Source organism: Prenolepis imparis, unplaced genomic scaffold (assembly GCF_030444845.1).
Source record: "Prenolepis imparis isolate NDT839.2.m4 unplaced genomic scaffold, iyPreImpa1.0 SCAF_10, whole genome shotgun sequence".
Taxonomy (NCBI): Eukaryota; Metazoa; Arthropoda; class Insecta; order Hymenoptera; family Formicidae; genus Prenolepis; species Prenolepis imparis.
This window is the reverse complement of record NW_028141168.1, coordinates 2,274,647-2,294,304: the sequence shown is the minus strand read 5'-3', so window position 1 is coordinate 2,294,304 and position 19,658 is coordinate 2,274,647. Positions and strand designations below refer to the sequence as shown.

Here is a 19,658-nt window from a genome sequence, read left to right as displayed (position 1 = left end):
CAACATAATTACGCACATTTTCCATCGTTTTGCCGAATACTGCATTGTTCATTAATTTGTATAAATTTTTTTCGAAATCATTTTTTACTTGCGTTCTAAATTGCGTATTAAGTTCGATATAATTTCGAAGCCATGGAGATTGCGCGAATTGTAATATGCGATGTATTTTTGTAACTTGAAGGCCGTGATGCGTACATTGCTGCAGGTTGCGGTAGTGTATCACGTAACGCTTTTTATTTATTTATTTATTTAATAAACGGGAATTGCTCCCTCTAGCAATATACAGAGAAACGTTATTACAGTATTTACATCAGTGACCAAAGTACAATACAAAAAATAAAGCAAAAAAGGACCCGCTACTTGGAAAGAAGCAAATAAGAAATTCAATTATAAAACGGAAAGAATAGAAAAAGAAAAATATATCGAGATAAATAAAACAGTTTAGGTCTAACTAAGGCATTTTGTCAGCGTACGCTTGAAAGTGTGTAGCGATGTGTTGAAAAAATCTACACGATCGGAAAATTTGTTCGCTGTTTGACATACTTTATTTAGGGGTTTAAACTTGCCGAAGGAGGTGCGGTGAAACTCCTCATGAAAGATTAGGCTATTTCTAAGAGGCCTGGGTGGAACATGCAGTTTTATGCGACCCAATAAATTTGAGCAAATAATACGCCCACTAATCAGTTTATATAGGAACACTAAATCCAAAAAAGTTCTTCTATTTTCCAGTGTAGGTATTCGGATCTTATTTAAAATTGTATCATACGTGTGATCATAAAAATTCATCGGGTTGTCCGTATAAAAGCTGATTCTTCTAAGAAATCTTTGTTGGACTTTTTCAATTAAGGTGTGATATTTACTGTTGTGCGGAGCCCAAACAACGGAGGCATATTCCAACTGAATGGCCGAATAAGTGTACAATACAATAGTTTTATGGTGTGAATATTTTTGAAATATTTACAAGAACGCATCACAAAACCGAGCCTCTTGTAAGCACAGCTCGTAATGTTCCGAATATGTTTCTCGAAGGATAGATCGGCGCAAAAGGTGACCTCCAAATCACGGGTGGAAACAACCCCCGCGAGAGGAGTCCCATTCAATAAATATTCATGTTTGTATACATTTTTCTTCCGGCTGAAGCGAATTACTTGACATTTCGATAAATTGAAGTTCATTAATATTGCACCAGTGGTCAAGCCGAGATAGATCGGCCTGCAATAGATTCGCGTCCGCAGGATTGTCTATCCTTCGGAAAATCTTTAAATCGTCTGCATACAATAAGATTTCGCTATGCTTAAACGCATCACTTATATCATTAATAAACACAGTGAAGAGAACCGGGCCCAGGTGAGACCCTTGGGGCACGCCTGACGTGACTTTTATAACTCTCGAGAAACAGTTGTTAAATTTTACAGTTTGAGATCTATTCGTAACAAAACTTGACATTTTAATAAATTACCATCCATGCCGAGCGCACGCAACTTATAGAATAATAAAACATGATCGACGCTATCAAAGGCCTTTCTAAAGTCGGTGTAGATCGCATCAACCTGAGAGCCATCTTCAATCACTGCGCTTATAAAGTCTTGATATATTAATAAATTGGTCGAGACAGAGCCGCCATAAATCCATGCTGCTCATCCATCACAACATTTTTCAGTAGTAAGGAAAGTTTGTTTGCTATTATGTTTTTGAATATTTTAGGCTTAATGTTCTGTTTACTTATAGGTCTATAGTTAGACACTAGAGATCTATCACCGCCCTTGAAAATCGGAGTTACAAGGGATAGTTTCCAAGAGTCTGGAAAAATACCACTAGACAATGATTTGTTAAAAATTAGCCACAGCACTCGTGACACAACAAAGTGGCACGATTTAAAAAATACCGGGGGAATGCCATCGTTGCCCGGATTGGAATTTAATTGAATAGTGTTGATACAGTTAAAAACATCCCCTATGTCAATATCGATGTTTGACAAATTCAAATCGTGTACATAATTCACATCACGGTTCTGTACATTCGAGATAGAAAAAACGGATTCGAAATAGTCTGCGAAACAATTTGCAATAGATGAGCTATCATTAATACAAGAATCATTGTGATATAAAAACAACGGTTGTTTGCTGGAGGACGTTAGAGTTTATAAAGCCCCAGAAAGTCTTCACATTATCGGTGATCGCGAGCTCTGCGTTTTGCACGTATCTCCGCAGGCACCCCGAGGCAAGAGACTTGCACTGAGATCTCAGTTGAGCAAAAACAAGATAGTCCAAAAATTGGTTCGTATTCTTAAAGCGGTGATGGGCAGCTTTTTTATCTCTTGTACGGCGAATCAATTCCCCGGAAAACCATGCAGGATAACGAGATCTACGCACCGAGAATTTTGGAACAAAAGATGAGATCACGTAATCCAGATACTTATAAAGCAAATCAACGGCCGCATTGACATCAAGGTTCCTTAGTTCGTCATCCCAAAGTACATTTCCCAAATAGTCGTTGATAGCAGCATAGTTTGCTCGCTTAAAATTCCAACGCCATTCCGCATCCGTTAGGGGGATGCTTTTATTGGCAAATTTATGGATATCGAGATGGCCGGGTGATAACGATCACAAGCGCATAAATATTCCAATGCCGGTCGCACCGAGGCATTTCGCAGCGTCGAGAAAACCAAGTCTAAGTGTTTCGTTTAGCGCTAACTGAAAGTGAACATGAAGGCAGGGCGGAAGCACAGCACAAAGAAGACGAATCTTATTTTTAACAATAGCAACACAAACAATTTATTCTCATCAATACGAAATCGATACAAGGTTCCATTGTTATGTCCGGAGCGCAGTCGCGGCGTGAAATTCGCGAGAAATAATTATCGCGGTCCACGTGCTCGGACTATCGCGCTGAACAACGTCGTATTTCGGAAAACCTTTCCGGGGATACCCACGACGAAGGGTGTTCCGCCAAGGCTACACGCAACGGTTCAATGTCTTGCGGAGTGGAGGGTGTCGCCTTAAGATTCGTACGAGGGAGTTGCAAATGTTACTCAGGAGTATGGGGATATTATCGAATATAATCCTGAAAACGTTCGAGGGAATCATCGACGGAGTGGAAAATTGTAATCACGATGTTACCATCGGTGTCGATACGAAAGGTTTCTTCGCCGTTGATGTACCGTAGGTAAGCGATCTGACAACGGTAACAGTTGAGGGTTGAGGGTCGCGAGTTACCGACAGTCGATGGAAGTTACACGCTGAGCAAAGTATTCCGGTTGGTAAGTTACCGATTACGAGCAAATGTTTAGCAATGTTCAACCATTCGTTTCGAGCAGTACCGCATAAACGTATATGGCAGTCTACACAAAGGGCGGCATTTGTTTCTTTATTAATAAACCAGACTGATATTTGGCAGTAAGGGGTTCCCTGTTCAATAGGCTCTTCTTCCTCTTCAGGAAGAGGCAAGATGTACGGGGCGGTGAGGTACTGAGGCCTTATTGGGCACATGGGTGAATTATTTAAATAAATGGAATTAAATAAATGAATAAAACGTTCGCGTTATTTTATTCGGAATTCTAGAATATTCATTGAGTGTGCTACGTTAGCTTAGTTTGCAAAAGAGAAATCGTCGAGACCCCTTTTTTTTATCAAGGGTCTAAGGGTCAGTTTTATGACCCTAGGCAAAAAACAGAGTTTCACTTTTATGGCCCTTGGAAAACGCAGTTTTCCAAGAATCTTTACGAATATTCTAGAGACCACGTGTAAAGTTATATTTCAAATTTCGTAGCAAAATATTAATTTTAAATATGTTTAAACAATAATTATACACGCACGTAGGTGTTTGAAATTATTTCGATAATTTGGCTATTTGTGACGGCAAATAGTCTTATCCCTTAGTATTAGAATCTTAGCGTTGAATTTTATTATTTATTTCAATTGTTTATAATAGTTAAGACTTACCTTAGTTGATCTCTAGGGGGTGGACAGTGGTTCCCCGATGCTCTGGAATAGGCGCGTCGTAATGGGTGTGCAGGATGTCCGCCCTGATTTGCAAGTACCGGGTGCGACGAGGATCGTTGTCCGGGATGTCGTCTCTCGGAATACGAGGGTTCTCGATTTCGATTGGAGTCAATTGCACTGGCCACTTTCTCAGTTTAACGTCTTTATTATTAACAGCGAACGGCGCGGTTCCATCAAATAAATTATCGTACTGTCATTATGATAGTAGGTGCCGATGAGATTTGAATATTCACTCGATGATGCTGGATAGTAGAGTCGCGCGGTTAAACGGCGAAGTTGGTTTTTCCTGCCTGCACGGCGTGTCTTAGGCATAATGATTTATAAAACATTCTGAATATTGCGTCACTTTTACAATAAGTCGACGTGCGGCGGTCCTCACTGTCGGTTAGTGTTCCAGTGCGTAACTACGAGCGGTTCGTCCTCTCAAAGTAGTCACAACAGAATTCAGAAATTATAAGAAAAGTGAAATCGTGCGGCAGCGACGAGCGGTTCGTCCTCTCTAAGTCGCAGCTTGGATTCCACTAAGAAAATTATTTATATAATAGATTTTCACTAGCAGATTGGAAGAACTCGTTTTAGAATATTTTAGAAATACTAAAATCATAATATTAGAATAGTAATAATATTAAAGCAAAATATTATATTGGAAACGCGTGAAATTGGAATTGGAATTGTTTAAAATAAATGTGGAGAATTATTATAAATGAAACACACACTTTTATTCTAAATTAACACTACACGATACAAAGTTAACTAAAGTTAAAGTTTTAATACTAGAGTTAGGACTTATAATATTAGAGTTAGAATGTTAGAGTTGAATTAGATTTAGAATTAGGAGAGCGTTCAAGATATGACTGCTCTAGTCGGAGTCGCGATGTGATCTGCCGGATTTTGGGACCGCTCTGAGGTCCTTCGTTTTCGGTAGCTCGGCGCTGCGGCGGCCCGAGAGTGGGAGACGCTCGGTGTGGCGGGGGCGTTTCCCCGTAGTGGGAAGTTCCTAGACGTTACGCAGCGCCTCTCTTAGTCACTAGGCTGAGTTGGGCATCATGGCCGGCACTGGCGCGCTTTTCAAACAGCGCTTAGAGGACTTAGAATTTATTTCATGTGAAAGTAAAAATTTTATGTGACCGGACGTGACACCGTGCCGACGGGATGCCGACGCGGGTCGAAGCGAGCGACTTCAAATAGGGAACCCGCCCGCCCTGCAAATCTCGATTAACTGTTGCTGAATTTTGCGTGCTTCCTCCAGGTTTGCAGCTCTCGTCAGAATGTCGTCAACGTAGACGTCGTGGTGCAGCACGGCTGATCCCATCGGAAACCGCGTCTCTTCGTCCGTCGCGAGTTGGCGTAGTGTGCGAATTGCGAGGAATGGTGCGCACGCCAATCCGTACGTGACCGTGTTGAGTTGGTATTCTCGAATAGGTTCCGTGTTGTTGTGTCGCCATAGAATTCTCTGGAGGTTGCGGTCTGAAGGATGTACGAGGACCTGCCGGTACATCTTCTCGATGTCGGTGGCCATGGCGTGCTTGTGTCGGCGCCAGCGCGTCAAAATGTCCGGTAAAGCTGGTAATAGATTTGGGCCCACGCGCTTATCGTTGAGGGTGGTGCCGGACGGCAAGGTTGACGAGCCGTTGAATACCACGCGCAGCTTGTCCTTCCCGTCAACGCTTTTTAAGACCCCGTGGTGAGGCAGGTAGCATGTGCGATCGTCGGCCGCCGCATCGCGAGAGTTCGTTGGCGACATATGGCCGAGGCTCTCGTATTCGCGCATGAAGTCGCGGTAGAGGTCGCGTAGTCGAGAGTCGCGCGCAAAACGGCCCTCCATGCACGCGAGCAATCGTGTCGAGGCGGAGCGAGTTCCGGTTAGGTCTGTCGTTTCGTCGACTAGTGGCAATCGAACCACGTATCTCCCGTCTTCGTCGCGCGAATGTGTCTTCACGAATGATTCCTCGCATTCTTGCTCTTCTCTCGTCCACACTGCCGGACTGCGTGGGGCCTCCTCTTGCTCCCAGAATTTCTTGACTAAACTCACCAGGGTGTCGTCTACGACACACGAATGACTGTGAGCGGCATCGACCTCGGGCGATGTCGTCATCGCGCCTGACAGGATCCATCCAAGGGACGTGCATTGAGCGATTGGCTCTCGTAGTCCCCCTTTGACCACGCCGCAACCAAGAATGGCAGCATGAACGTCCGCGCCGAGGAGAATATCTATTGAGTCGGTGGCCTGGAACTCGGGATCGGCCAGTTCCAATCTGCGTAAATGAGTCCACGACTCCTTCTTCACGGTCGTCGCCCCGGCATACACTGTGAGGTGAGGAAGTATTAGCGCCGATAGGGTCATCGGCGACCTTGTGGTGCGTGGGAATACCCGGAGGGACACTCGTCCGTTCGCGGTGCCGGTCTGCGTTCCGCCGACGCCGAAGACGGTGATCGCAGTTGATCGTCGCGGAAGGCGCAATCGTTGCGCCAGTGCCTCAGAGATCATTGACGCCTCTGATCCCTGATCGATTAAAGCCCGTGCCGCGTGTAACCCGCCGAATTTGTCGGCGACCCGAACGCGCGCGGTAGCTAGGAGAACCGCTCCCCGTCCTAGACACGGTCGTTGCGCCACGTGTGACGTCGAGGTGACTTGGCGACAGGCATCGTGTAGCGAGGTATGATGTCTACCCCGGCATGCCGAACAATTCTTCTTTGATTGGCACTCCCTCACCTGATGCTTGCCAAGGCAATTGAGGCACAGTTGGTTCGCCTCGACGTGCTTCTTTCTCTCCTCCGCTGACTTTTCTTGATAGCTGTCGCACAGCATCACGAAGTGATCCTTCTTGCAGAGCGAACAGCGACCGCGTTTCGGTTCCTGTTTCTGCGCGTGGTGAGATCGCGCAAATCGAGCGCTGGGTTCTTCGGGCTTGCTAGAGGCACCCTCGGCCTTCTGCGGATGGAGCACCTCCAAGGTCTGCAGTCGCTTCTCCAGGAACTCCTTGATGCGACCGTAGGAGGGCGGCTCTGAGGTTCCTCCGATGGCGTCTTCCCAATCTCTACACGATCGCGCGTCGAGGAGCTCCACTATCAGGTGGACGAACAAGTCTTCGCAGCTTGAGATCGGCCGTTCGATGCTCTCGAGCGAGCTGACCGTGGCGGCCACACACTGAAGAATTCTCTTCAGCTCACTTGCAGACTCGCTCTTCATTTTCATGAGCGCCGTAAACGTTGTGAAATACGAGCGCACTAGGAGTCGCTTATTTTCATAGTGCCCGCTGAGAATGTTCCATGCCCGCTGATAATTCGCTGAGACGGACGGAAGGTTGCGGACGAGCGCCTCCGCTTCTCCCTTCAAGCTTGCCTTCAGATAGTGGAGTTTCTCCACTGCTGAAATGGTGTTGTCTGTCCCGATGACTGACAGGAAGAGGTCGCGGAACGGCGGCCAGTCGGCGTATTTACCAGAGAAGTGCGGCAATTGTATTCGCGGAAGCGTCGTGCGTTGTCGAGCAGATGATGGCTCGCTGCTCGCCGCATTTCCGCTTGCCGCTTGTACCGGTAGCGCTTTCCGCAGACTCATGAGTTTCGTTTTCGTGGCTAGATATGTGTCTTCGGCCAGTCCAGCGAAATCTCCTGTGATGTAGTCGTGGGTCTTCAATTCCTTCCAGTAGTTGGCTCGTAAATCGTCGTGTTGACCATCAAATTTTTCCCATATCTTCTCCAATCGAGCGAGGCGCACGTCGATGGCCTCGGCCGTGATGTTCGCCTTCCCCAGTTTGTTGAGGTTTTCTATTATACTTGCCATTTTTATCTGCAGCTCGTCTTGTGCGAGGATGAGATAGTCCATATCCATGCTCATGGTTGCGTTGATAATCACTGTTTACTTTTTCACTGCACTTGTGCGGTACCGGATTAAGCTAAATATCCGGCTCGAAGGACCAGAATGTTTCGTTTAGCGCTAACTGAAAGTGAACGTGAAGGCAGGGCGGAAGCACAGCACAAAGAAGACGAATCTTATTTTTAACAATAGCAACACAAACAATTTATTCTCATCAATACGAAATCGATACAAGGTTCCGTGCCGACGGGATGCCGACGCGGGTCGAAGCGAGCGACTTCAAATAGAGGCGATCGACAGTTCGAGAACGATAGCGCGTTCTGCAAGCGACAGAGTAATAATCACTAATTATGCGTGAATAACTGCGACCTTTTTCGTTAGCGAGCCAGAAACGATCTAATCTCCAAATTCGACCGAGCTCTGCTTCTTAATTGTTTTTCGACCTTCTCTCGCGTTTACATGGCGGCTGTGTTTTCTCGAACTTTTGTTTATACCTTTAACCGTCAGCTGATCGCGAAAACACAAAAAAACGCGGTCGGCGGTCGTTGCCTCGGGATCTCGAAACCGTGCGCGTTGTGTTTACGAGGGTCTGTCGTTCTCGAATCAAACTGTCACCTCTATCTTCGATAATGTCGGATGAATAATATGAGAACACATTATAAGACGCTTTATGGTTTCATTATTATGCAGAAAATGTAGTCCTGATTTAATATTAATGTTTCGATTTATTTATCCTTTTTACATTGATAGCGACTTTGCAAATGCACAGAGAATCGTGCTCTGAACACTAAGGCATTATGATCCTCGTTAAAAATATTGTTATGCTGGTAAAAGTTTAGTTCATTGAAGAAGTGCATAACTGCATCCGCATGCACAGTCATACTGCAACAACGGTCAACGTCATATTGCAGATAACCATTATTATTATGCCATAGGGTATGGGGCAGATTATAATCGCCAACAATTAATACCTCGGCATTAGGTACTGCAGCCATCACCTCCTCAACAGAAAGACAGTGGGTTTCATATACAGATACATCCGAGGCCGGCGGCAAGTAAACAGAACAGACGACGAAATGTTTATGATCCACTCGAATGTCAACAAATATTTGGTCGATGGAAATCACCTCTACATTTAACGCCCGGCAAAATAAATTATTACGTACTGCGATCAACACGCCTCCACCACGCGTATGCCCACTGTCTATCCCTCTATCCTTACGAAAAACATTGAACTCCTCGAAGCCCAGCTCCGCATCAGAGATGCTATCGTTCAGCCACGTTTCAGTAAGAATAATAATATCATAATCGTCAGAGACCGTTGATAAAGCGCATCGTAGATCTCGAAGCTTCGTTCGCAAGCGACGCACGTTCTGATAGTAGGCTAGAGGGAGACGAGTTGGTTTTTTGATGGTTGATTTGCATCAACGATTCTAGGCACTCCGTTTTTATACCGTATCGTTTTATTTGTCACACCTGCGTCCATAAGCTCCTTCAATTTAGCTTGGATATCCTTGAGATATTGTCTTTGTTTTGGCGTTCGATCTTGCGCAATTTTAACCGGCCCGGAGTACCGAGATTTGTTCTTCAGGATAGCCATTGCCTCATACAGTAGTCGGAAAAGAGACCCGCAACGGCCTAGGATGTCCCTGCTTCTTCTTTCCCAGTCTAAGCGTGCGCGTCACAGGAGCATCGCCAGGCTGAATTTTTTGAGTGGTCTCGCTTACCAGGTCGACGTCTGCCTCACTTCCCACTTCGGATTCATTTAGGTTGTAAAACATTAAATTCGCCGACCTTCTCTCTCTGTCATCAAGCTCTTCGATTACACCCTCTTCCACCGGTACGGAAAGGCCCGATAATTGTGAACCACTCGGCAAATTCTCAAGTTTATTAATCCTATCTGATAATGACTGCATATCATCTTTTATTTTGTCCATGTCGGCACGATATAACTCTCTCATTTCTTTACGAAGTTCGAGAAATTCCTCGCGTATCATCTCTCTGATAGTATTGAGAAGCATGGACTCTGAGTCCACGATCTGAGATGCACTCATAGAGTGTTTACAGTTTGAGAATTGCCCGTTGGCATGAGGATGTCCAGTCCGGGAAAGGCAGGCATTGATGTTCGAAGGTGGTTGATCGAGGTACAAACGTGGTTCGAAAGTGGTTCGAAGGTGGTTGATCGAGGTACGAACGTGGTTCGAAAGTGGTTCGAAGGTGGTTGATCGAGGTACGAACGTCGTTCGAAAGTGGTTCGAAGGTGGTTGATCGAGGTACGAACATGGTTCGATTGATGTTCGAAGGTGGTTGATTGATGTTCGATCGAGGTTCGAATGTGGTTTGAAGGTGGTTCGAAGGTGGTTCGAAGGTTTGCATATTATAATTCGTTTTATGAACAGACGTTGACTTGAATTTTTATGCTAACTTTTGTCTTTTTATCAAAAGTAACTTTATATTTTATCCTATGTAACATTATATCTTTATCTCCTACTTTTCCTACCGAGAGCGGGTCTGTCTCCGCGATGTTCGTCATAAAGTTTTTAGCGTTTGATGTGTCAAAGTGTCTAAAACAATTTTAAAAAATGGAATTTATTGGAGAGATAGTGCGCCATGACGATCGGCCCAGGTGGGTCGATATGATTTTTCGTGACGATCGACCCATGTATCACGACTTGTGGTATGAATCGGAGCGTGTGGTGCATATTAGGTGGGTGCGGATAGGGCGGGAATATAACCGCTATTACAATGACCAGCTGTGGGGCGACATAGAGGAAGAGGTTCCTTACGGTGAATGGGACGATGTGTGCTGCCTACGCAAATTGTTCGGTGAGGAACCGTATCCTCCCGAACATGTCCAGGAGCCATTATGGGCCTAGTAAGTATTTCTTTTCAATTATAAATTATAAAATAATAAAATGATTCATAAAATAAATAATATATTTAATACAAAATTTTCTGTTATGTAGGAGTCCCACCCGGCTGCCACCACCCGATCACCTCACCACCTCGCAGCCGCCCATATTATTATATTCATTTTATATTAATTTATATTTTATATATTGTATATATTATATTTTTATATTTTACATTTTTAAATTTACACACACACATTTTGTAAATAAGTATATATTAATTAAAACTTATTATTAATATTAAATCATATGTATTTATTTTAGAATAGGTCCTCTCTCCTTTCCTCCTATTAAAATCTTATTATTAATTAAAAAATATTATTACAAATTTTCTCTCTCGCAACCGCTATCTCTCTCCTTCGCGTGCGTCATCTCGCTCGCGTGCGCCTCGCGCTCTCCTTCGCGTCATCTCGCTACCTCTCCATCTCGCACTATCTCGCGATCGCTATCTCTCTCTTTCTTGCATATACGCCTCGCTGCAACACCTCGCGCTCTCCTGCGCTGCATCATCTCGCGACCGCTATCTCTCTCGCTCTTGCATATACGCCTCACTGCAACACCTCGCGTTCTCCGCTGCATCATCTCGCGAACGTCTCTCTCGCGACATCTCTCTCACGTGCGCCTCACTCATAAAGCTTCACGCAGTTTTTCGCGGTTTCCCTCTCCCCGCGGACCCCTCACCCATAAAGCTTCACGCGATTTTTCGCGGTTTCCCTCTCCCCGCGGAACCCTCACCCAACAAGCTCTACGCGGTACAACGCGGGCGCCTCCCCCTCCCCGCGGACCCCTCGCGGACCTTAATCTCGCGGACCCTAACCTCGCGGACGCCTCCCCCTCCCCGCGGACCCTTCGCGGACGCTTCCCCCTCCCCGCGGCCCCCTCGCGGACCCTAACCTCGCGGACGCCTCCCCCTCAGCGCAGACTCCTCGCGGACGTTTCCCCCTCCCCGCAACCCCTCGCGGACGCTTCCCCCTCCCCGCGCCCTCTCGCGGACCCTAACCTCGCGGACGCCTCCCCGCGGACCCCTCGCGAACGCTTCCCCCTCCCCGCGTGACGTCATTTTCCCGCGCCACGGGTTCCCCTCGCCCCTCACCCCCCTCAGAGGACCTGAGTTAGAACCGGCCTAGTATTACTACTAACAATAAATGTGTGATGTGCGCGGAGCATGCGTTTGTAACGTTGTAGTCGTTCTCTAAAAAAAGGATGATAAACATATTGTTATCGCTTTTAAATAATTATATATAAATATATGGTAACTTTCCTTTCTCAAAATCTTTCATTTTCTTATTTCTGCATAATTCTCCTTCTTTTACGAATTCTTTTTACAAGATTTTACAAAAACGTCTACATTGACATCAATAAAATAATGTTAATGTTACATGTTTAAAATAACAATATGATTACGGCGTTAGAGTTACGTAGCATTTACAAAATTTTTTGAGTGTACACATTTACGTTCACCAAAATACATAAATGTTACGTATTTAACATTACGTTTCAATTACGTCGTTAGAATTACGTAGCATTTACGAAATTTTTTGAGTGTACACATTTACGTTCACCAAATTGCATAAATGTTGCATAACAAAGTAATGACAAAATTACATAACAATTCTATGTGACAATTATAGATTCATTACGTTATTGATATATCTGATACGTTATAGTTTCATTTTAATGATCTGTAACATATACATATAGAACATTATGTAATTGTTACGGAAATGAGCCCTGCGTGTTTACTGGGTATATACTTATATATATACTTTTTTTAATTTAGCTATATTTCTTCCTTTTCCTCTTCTTTTTCTATTTTTTATACTTTTTCTTTTTGTCTTTTCTCTTCTATTCTTATCATTTATAATATTTTTCGTCTTCTACATATGAAAAATTGATAATATTAACAATCAATCACACAAACTATGAAAATTCAATGGTATTTACATTTTAATTCTTTCTAAATATGATTAAATAATTTAGAGTATAATTTAGAGTATAATATAGAGTTTATTAAAACGTGATGGGAACAATTCCGTTACTTTTTTGTCTCTTTTTGTTTTTTTGACATGTCATTCTCTTTTATATGATATATTAATGATATATTAATAATAATAATCTCGATTATCTCTCTCAATGAATCTCTATTATTTAGATCCGGACCCTCCCGGGTCAGGTGCCGGACGAGGCGGCCGCATATTATCCTCTCCAGGATTTTGCCCGCCTCGTCCAGTAGACATATCTGCCGGTACGCGGAAGGCTGGTCCCGCGATTTGCCCTCTTTTGAAAGAAGGACTATATTGGCTCTCTTCCAAATTGGGGGAAACTTTCCTTCCCGTAAACAGGCATTGTACAGGTCCCTCATTTCTACATAGGCTTCTCCATGGGCGAGGCGCCATACTCTTCCCGGGACGCCGTCAGGTCCGGGCGCTTTTGCGCTCTTGATTTTCCTGACGATGTCCCTCAGCTCTCCTCTCGTGACGTGGTTTTCCTCCTCGTCCCAATCGCTTTCTCTTTCTGGGATTGGGTCATCGACCTCGCCCTCCATTACTGGAAACAGGGTATCGATGACCCGCCGGACGAAGAGGGGATCCATCATCTCTATGACTGGGGACGCCACGTGTTTCAGCTTTCCCAGCCCCATCCTAGGGGCATCCCCATGAATCCTTGTCAAGAGAGGAGAGCAACTCTCCCCATGATTTCGCCTTCGCCGCCCGTATCTCCTTACGGAGTTCGTCCCTGAGGGACCTGTACTCTGCCCATGCTTCCTCCTGCCCGTCTCGGTTGCGTATCGGTTGGCTCGCCTTTTCGCACGAATCAACCTCCTCCACAGTTCCGCTAATTGTTCCGACCACCAATAGGCTCTTTTTGGTGGCCGGAACTTGGATCTGGACATGGAAGCCTCACATGCGGCCTCCATGGTGCCCAGGATCCAGCAGAGCTTGCCGTCTAAACCCTCATCCACTGTGCCCTCCCTGGTCATGAGGGCATAATGAATAGACGTCATGAAGGCGTCACTATCCAGTTTCTTGAGGACCGATCGTTTTTGGTGGGACTCTGTCCCTACGGCGGGCCACGGTCTCCCTAGGGATAGCAACGACGGGGCTGCTCGATAAGAGGGAGAGCCTTAAAAAGGGGGTCAAAGACCCCTCAGCAAGACCTCCACCGAACAAAGCAGCCCCCCCCGGCAACGACCGACAGTACGCCGTGTCCCTTGAGAAGGGACCGGTCCCTGCCAAGGCCGGCGCCGGGAAGGAAAAAGGAAAGGGGAACTCCCAAATGGGAACCAACCAGAAGGGAGACCCAAAGAAGACCGGGCCCAAACCCGTAAAGGCGAAGGCCCAGACCAACAAGGATCCCCCCTGTCAACCCTCTTCGGCTCCCGCGACCTGCAGATACCCAGGATAACTGGGTGCAGGTTGTTGGGAAGAAAGAGAGAGGGAAAAATCGGGCGCCAACAACAGCGCCCGCAAAGACCTCCCAGCCTGGAGGCAGCGGGGCAAACAAGGCCTCCCCCTCTCAGCAATGAGAGGGCGGCGGGGAGGGCTGCCCCCAAGGCTGCCGCGCGGAGGTCCGGGAGGATCCTCAGGACTGCAGCGGTCGCGATTTCCTGCCCCGCGGGCCAATACAGCGAGACTATCGCATTGGCCCGCCAGAAAGTGGATATCGCGAAATTAGGGATCGAGGACGTCAGAGCACGCCGTTCAGCCACCGGGGCCATACTATATGAGATCCCCGGGGCAGACAAAAGTAAAAAGGCCGACCTGTTCGCTGAGAAGATCAGGGAGGCCCTGGAAGGAAGGGAGGGAGTCCGGGTGACCCGCCCCTGTAAAAGGGGAGATCTCAGGGTCCTCGGACTCGATGACTCCGCCACCGTCGAAGAAGTCAAGACGGCAATCGCGGAAGTTGGAGGGTGCCAGGCCTCCGAGGTTAAGGCGGGTCAAATACGTTTTAACAGGGGGACCATGGGCACCCTGTGGACCCAATGCCCAGTAGCGGCCGCAGTTAAAGTGGCCGCGGTGGGCAAGATAAAGGTGGGTTGGATTGTGGCCAGGGTGGAGATATTGAAGACGCGCCCCTTGCAGTGTTTCCGCTGCTTGGAAAGGGGGCACGTCAAGGAGCAGTGCAGCAACCCTATAGATCGTAGTGGCTGCTGCTATAACTGCGGCTTCCCTGGCCACAAGGCCACAGAGTGCCGCAACGCGACGCGTTGCGTCCTCTGTACAGAGGCCGGACTACCGGCGAACCATCGAACCGGTGGCGACAGCTGCAAGGTGAAGAATGGAGGAAAAACTGCAACAAAAAGGGGCAATAGCCAAACGCAGAAGAAAGGAGGAGCCAAGGGGGGCTCCGGGGATGGCGTAGCCTCCCCCGGGCCCTCCCAGGCCCCACAAAAAGAGAAGAAGGGAGGAGCTGGAGGAGGCTCCGGGGATGGCTTCGCCTCCCCCGGGCCTTCCCAGGAACAAATAATGGAGGCGCCCAAACTCCAGCGAGTCCGCAAGGGAAAGGGCGCCCCCAAGAAACAAGTTAAGGAGGCGGGAGCAGCCGCCCCTGCAACTCAGGATGAGTTAGTGGAGGTGGTTATGGAGGAGGCCTAAACTGCGCATATTATGACGCGCATAGGCCTCCACCAAACTAATTTGAACCACTGCGCCAGGGCCCAGGATCTTTTTCTACATACCCTGGCGCAGTGAAGATGCGGTATAGGGATCGCGGCCGAGCCGTATCGCGTACCACCGGACAACCCGTGCTGGGCAAGTTGCGATGCGGGCTCGGTCGCGATCACCTGGAGACAGGAGATCGGTTCCCCTCCGTGCACTAAAATCGGAAGGGGACGAGGATTCGTAGCCGTTGAGTGGGGCCCACTGTGGGTGATTGGGTGTTATATCCCCCCCAGTATAGACTTCGCCACGTTCGGGGATATCCTCGACGAGATATCTCTCGTCGTCCAGAGGAGACTCCCCGAACCAATTGTTGCCGGGGACTTTAATGCCAAGTCTAGGCATTGGGGTTCCCGGCGTACGGACCGAAAAGGCGGGGTCTTAGAAGAATGGGCAGCGGTTCTCGGCCTCTGCATAGTAAATCAGGGGTCGAGAAGCACCCTCGTCCGGCCGCAGGGGGAGTCCATCATTGACTTGACATGGGCATCTCCCGCTGCGGCGGACAGGATTAGGGACTAGCGGGTGATGAACGAAGAGACTCTCTCTGACCATTTATATATTCGGATGAGGGTCGACATCACCCGCCGGGGGGTGCTGACCGCGCCCAAGGGGGGGACCTACCCAAACGGTGGGCCCTTGCTAAATTGGGTCCGGACAAGCTGGTGGCAGCCATGCTCTCGGCCACCTGGTCTGGTGCAATAGCACCACAAGAAATAAAAGACCAGGTGGCATGGCTCGGGGAGACCATGGAGAACGCGTGCAACGTCTCCATGCCCCGAGCCAAACCGAGGCCTCAAAGGGCGGCGTATTGGTGGACGGAGGAGATCGCGGATTTAAGACGCGCCTCCGTCCAGGCCAAACGCCGCTATAGGAGGTTGAGAGGAAGAGGCCTGGGCAACGATGACGAGGGCATGGTAGGGGCGCTGGAGCGTTACAGAGAAGCCCGTAACGCTCTGAGCGCCGCCATCAGAGCGTCGAAGGCGAGGTCCTGGGACGAGCAACTCCAGGGCCTCAATGCCGACCCTTGGGGGCGTCCATATAAGGCAGTCATGAGAAAGCTGCGGAGATGGACGCCCCCCGTGACGGAGGCATTGGACGCCGAAGTGCTGGAAAACATCTTAGAGACCCTCTTCCCACAATGCGACAGGGTTCCCGAGCTATACGTCAGGGAGCCCGTCGCGTGGGAAGAGGAGTACGAGGTGTCCAATGCTGAGTTGGCCGGGGTTGCCAAAAGGCTTAGGACCCGGGGAAACAAAGCCCCGGGGCCTGACGGCATCCCCGGAAGGGTCTGGCTATACGCCTTGAAGCACTTGTCTGGACCAATACGACGGCTGCTAACCGACTGTCTCAAGTCGGGTGAGTTCCCCCCAGTCTGGGGTAAGGCCAATCTGGTCCTTATCCCAAAAGGGGGTAGAACGGACGGAGCGCCTTCCGCATACAGGCCCATTTGCCTGTATCCGAACTGGTCCTCGACGAGGTCGGCAAAATCTTCGAAAGGATCATAGCCGAGTCGTCAGGCAGATGAGGGAAGTGGGGCCTGACCTCCACGAGGACCAGTTCGGATTCCGCGAACACAGATCAACGACGGACGCGATCCTACGCGTTCGTCAGTTCGCGGAATCCGAGGCTGAAGAGGGCAGGGTAGTTGTCGGCGTCGCACTAGACATTACAAACGCCTTCAACACCCTGCCCTGGGGAAAGGTGAGGGGCGCCTTAATAGACCATGGCGTCCCACAATATCTCGTGGAGGTCATTAAGGCCTACTTCCGGGACCGGAGCCTGGAGTACCGGAACAAAGCCGGTACCAAGTGCGGAAGGCAAGTGTCGTGTGGTGTCCCACAGGGGTCAGTTTTGGGCCCGCTGTTGTGGGACATCACCTATGACACAGTGCTTCGTTCTGCCCTCCCCCCGGCTGTCGAGTCGTCTGTTATGCGGACGACACGATAGTCCTGGCAGGGGGGAATGATTGGGGGGAATCAAGAGGGAAGGCGAATCTCGCGGTGGCCTGCGTGGTGCGTGCAATTAGGGAACTGGGCCTTAAGGTGGCTCCCCATAAAACGGAAGCCATCTTTTTCCATGATGGCTCCCAGGGGAAGCCACCAAAGGCTCATGTCATCGTGGACGGCATCCCCGTTCAGCTGGGGCCGAGTATCAAATACTTGGGGCTCTGGCTGGACGGCAAATGGCATTTCGACGCGCACTTCGGTCGTCTGGAAGAAAGGGCCAGTGGGGTAGCGGCGGCACTTAGCCGCCTGCTGCCCAATCTTGGCGGGCCGGACGACCGGGTGCGCAGGTTGTATGCGGCAATTGCCAACTCTGTGACCCTTTACGGGTCATCGGTATGGGCGGGCGAGGCGGTGGCCAGGAGACGGATTCGGGATATACTTCGCCGGATCCAGAGGAGAATGGCCAACCGCGTCGTCCGCGGTTACAGGACGGTGTCGCATGCAGCGGCCTCGACCCTCGCTGGACTACCTCCCATGGAGCTCCAGGCATACGCCTGCAAGAGGGCGTATGAAAGAATAAGAGAGCTCCGTGGGATGGGGTTCAAAATAACTAAGATGGCCCGAGGCATAGTCGGAGCGCAAACCCGACGACAAATGCTAGAGGAATGGGGGGATTGGCTGGAAAACATCCCCCCATCCAACTCGGGAGAGAGAGTCGTCGGGGCCGTGAGGCCTATAATGAAAAAGTGGATGGATAGGCCTCACGGACGGATGTCGTACCACCTTACACAGATATTCGCCGGACATGGTTGTTTCGGCGAGTATCTGTGTAAGATAGGGAAAGAGCGCACCACGCAGTGCTATCATTGTGACGGGGACAGGGACACGGCGCAGCACACGCTGGAATTCTGTCCGGCGTGGGCAGAGGAGCGCCGTGTCCTCGTTCAAATTATCGGGGAGGATCTGGCGCTCCCGACCATCGCTGCTAAGATGGTCGGGAGCGAGGAAGCGTGGGAGGCGGTCTCCTCCTTCTGCTTCAAAGTTATGGCAGAAGGAGGAGGCCGAAAGAGAGCGGGAGAGGCGGGGAAGAAGGGGGAGACTCCCTCTCACCACTGAATCCCGGGAGGAGAGGGACGACCCCTCCTGGCTGCCTGGGCGAAGAAATCGCCGCGGTGGGGGCCAGGGGCGGGTCTGGCCCGGGGGGTCAGTGGCCGGGAGGGCGCGAGGGAGAGAAGTTGCCCGTGGTAGATGGGGAGGTGGCGGGGGCGGCCCGCCGAGGCGGGGACGCGGAGGCGGACCCCCCCGTCGCAGGAAAAGAAGACGCCCCCCGGAGGGGGCGGAGTAGAAGACGGGAGGTTGGGCGAGGGGCGCGGTGCCCCCCTCACCCGGTTGTGGAGGAGGAGGCACGTTAGCGTGGAGCAGTCCAAGGAGGAGGATGGGGGCGGGTGCCGCCCGGCTGGCGGCCGCACGGCGTAAGCCCTGCGGTCGGGAGTCGGGCGGCGTCTGCCCCCGCCCATGCCGAGTTCCTCCCCCAGGGGAGGGTCTCGGCGCTGCCCCCGGGTCGATGGTCGAATCCCGATAGGGAGGGAACCGCGGCCCGGAGGCAGGGGAGACCACACCGGGGCTCACTAGGAGCCCCATTGCACGTGGTCCTCCCCGGGTAGGGACGCGGCAGACGGGGGCCCTCTCACCGGTGCCTTAGAGCGCCGGTGAGAGGGCACCACTGCCTGCGGACGGGTTTTCCCCCCCTTCTGGGGGAATTCCCAGAAGTAGGGCTCCCGGTGCGCTGGCCGAATCTCTTTTCCCTCTTGGGAGAGTGAGGGGGCCTCGTTCCGGGGGCGGGGGCTGGCGGTTCGAACGGGAAAACTCGAGCGGTGACCCCGCCCCCCAAACTTTTTGGGATGGCGCGGCGTGGAGGTTGTGCCCCTCTGCGTCGCAACAGGGTAGGATCTGCACGATGACGGGGGAGAGTATCTTCCTCTCGGGGAAGATGCTCTCCCGGGACAGGTAGGGCCAGATGATGGCGGGAAGTGATGCAATTGCTGGTTCCCCGCCATCACCGTAAGCGCCAGCGCAGGCACACGCTGTGGTTTTAGTGCGGTAGGTCTTGGGCCCCCTGACCGATCCACCAGTGGACCGGCCAAGGGGAACAAGGAGTCCCACATAACCCTCGTCCTCTACCCGGAGGGCATGATGGTTTCCACAGCGTAAAAAAAAAAAAAAAAGGGATGGCAACGACGGAGAACTCCACGTACTCATGGTCTGAGAGCGTTTCCTCCCCCACCGCTACCCTCTACTCGCTGATAAGTCTGGATGCAAGGGGG

The 19,658-nt window shown here is 49.8% G+C and overlaps 1 protein-coding gene across 1 annotated transcript; it reads right to left on the bottom strand.

Moving 5' to 3' along the window:
* Positions 1-5,181: 5,181 nt before the first annotated feature.
* LOC145941406 (uncharacterized) lies at positions 5,182-7,839 on the bottom strand. The gene has a single exon (XM_083047523.1). It carries the CDS (start codon positions 7,837-7,839, stop codon positions 5,182-5,184), a length of 2,658 nt encoding a protein of 885 aa, XP_082903649.1.
* Between the last annotated feature and the right edge of the window lie 11,819 nt (positions 7,840-19,658).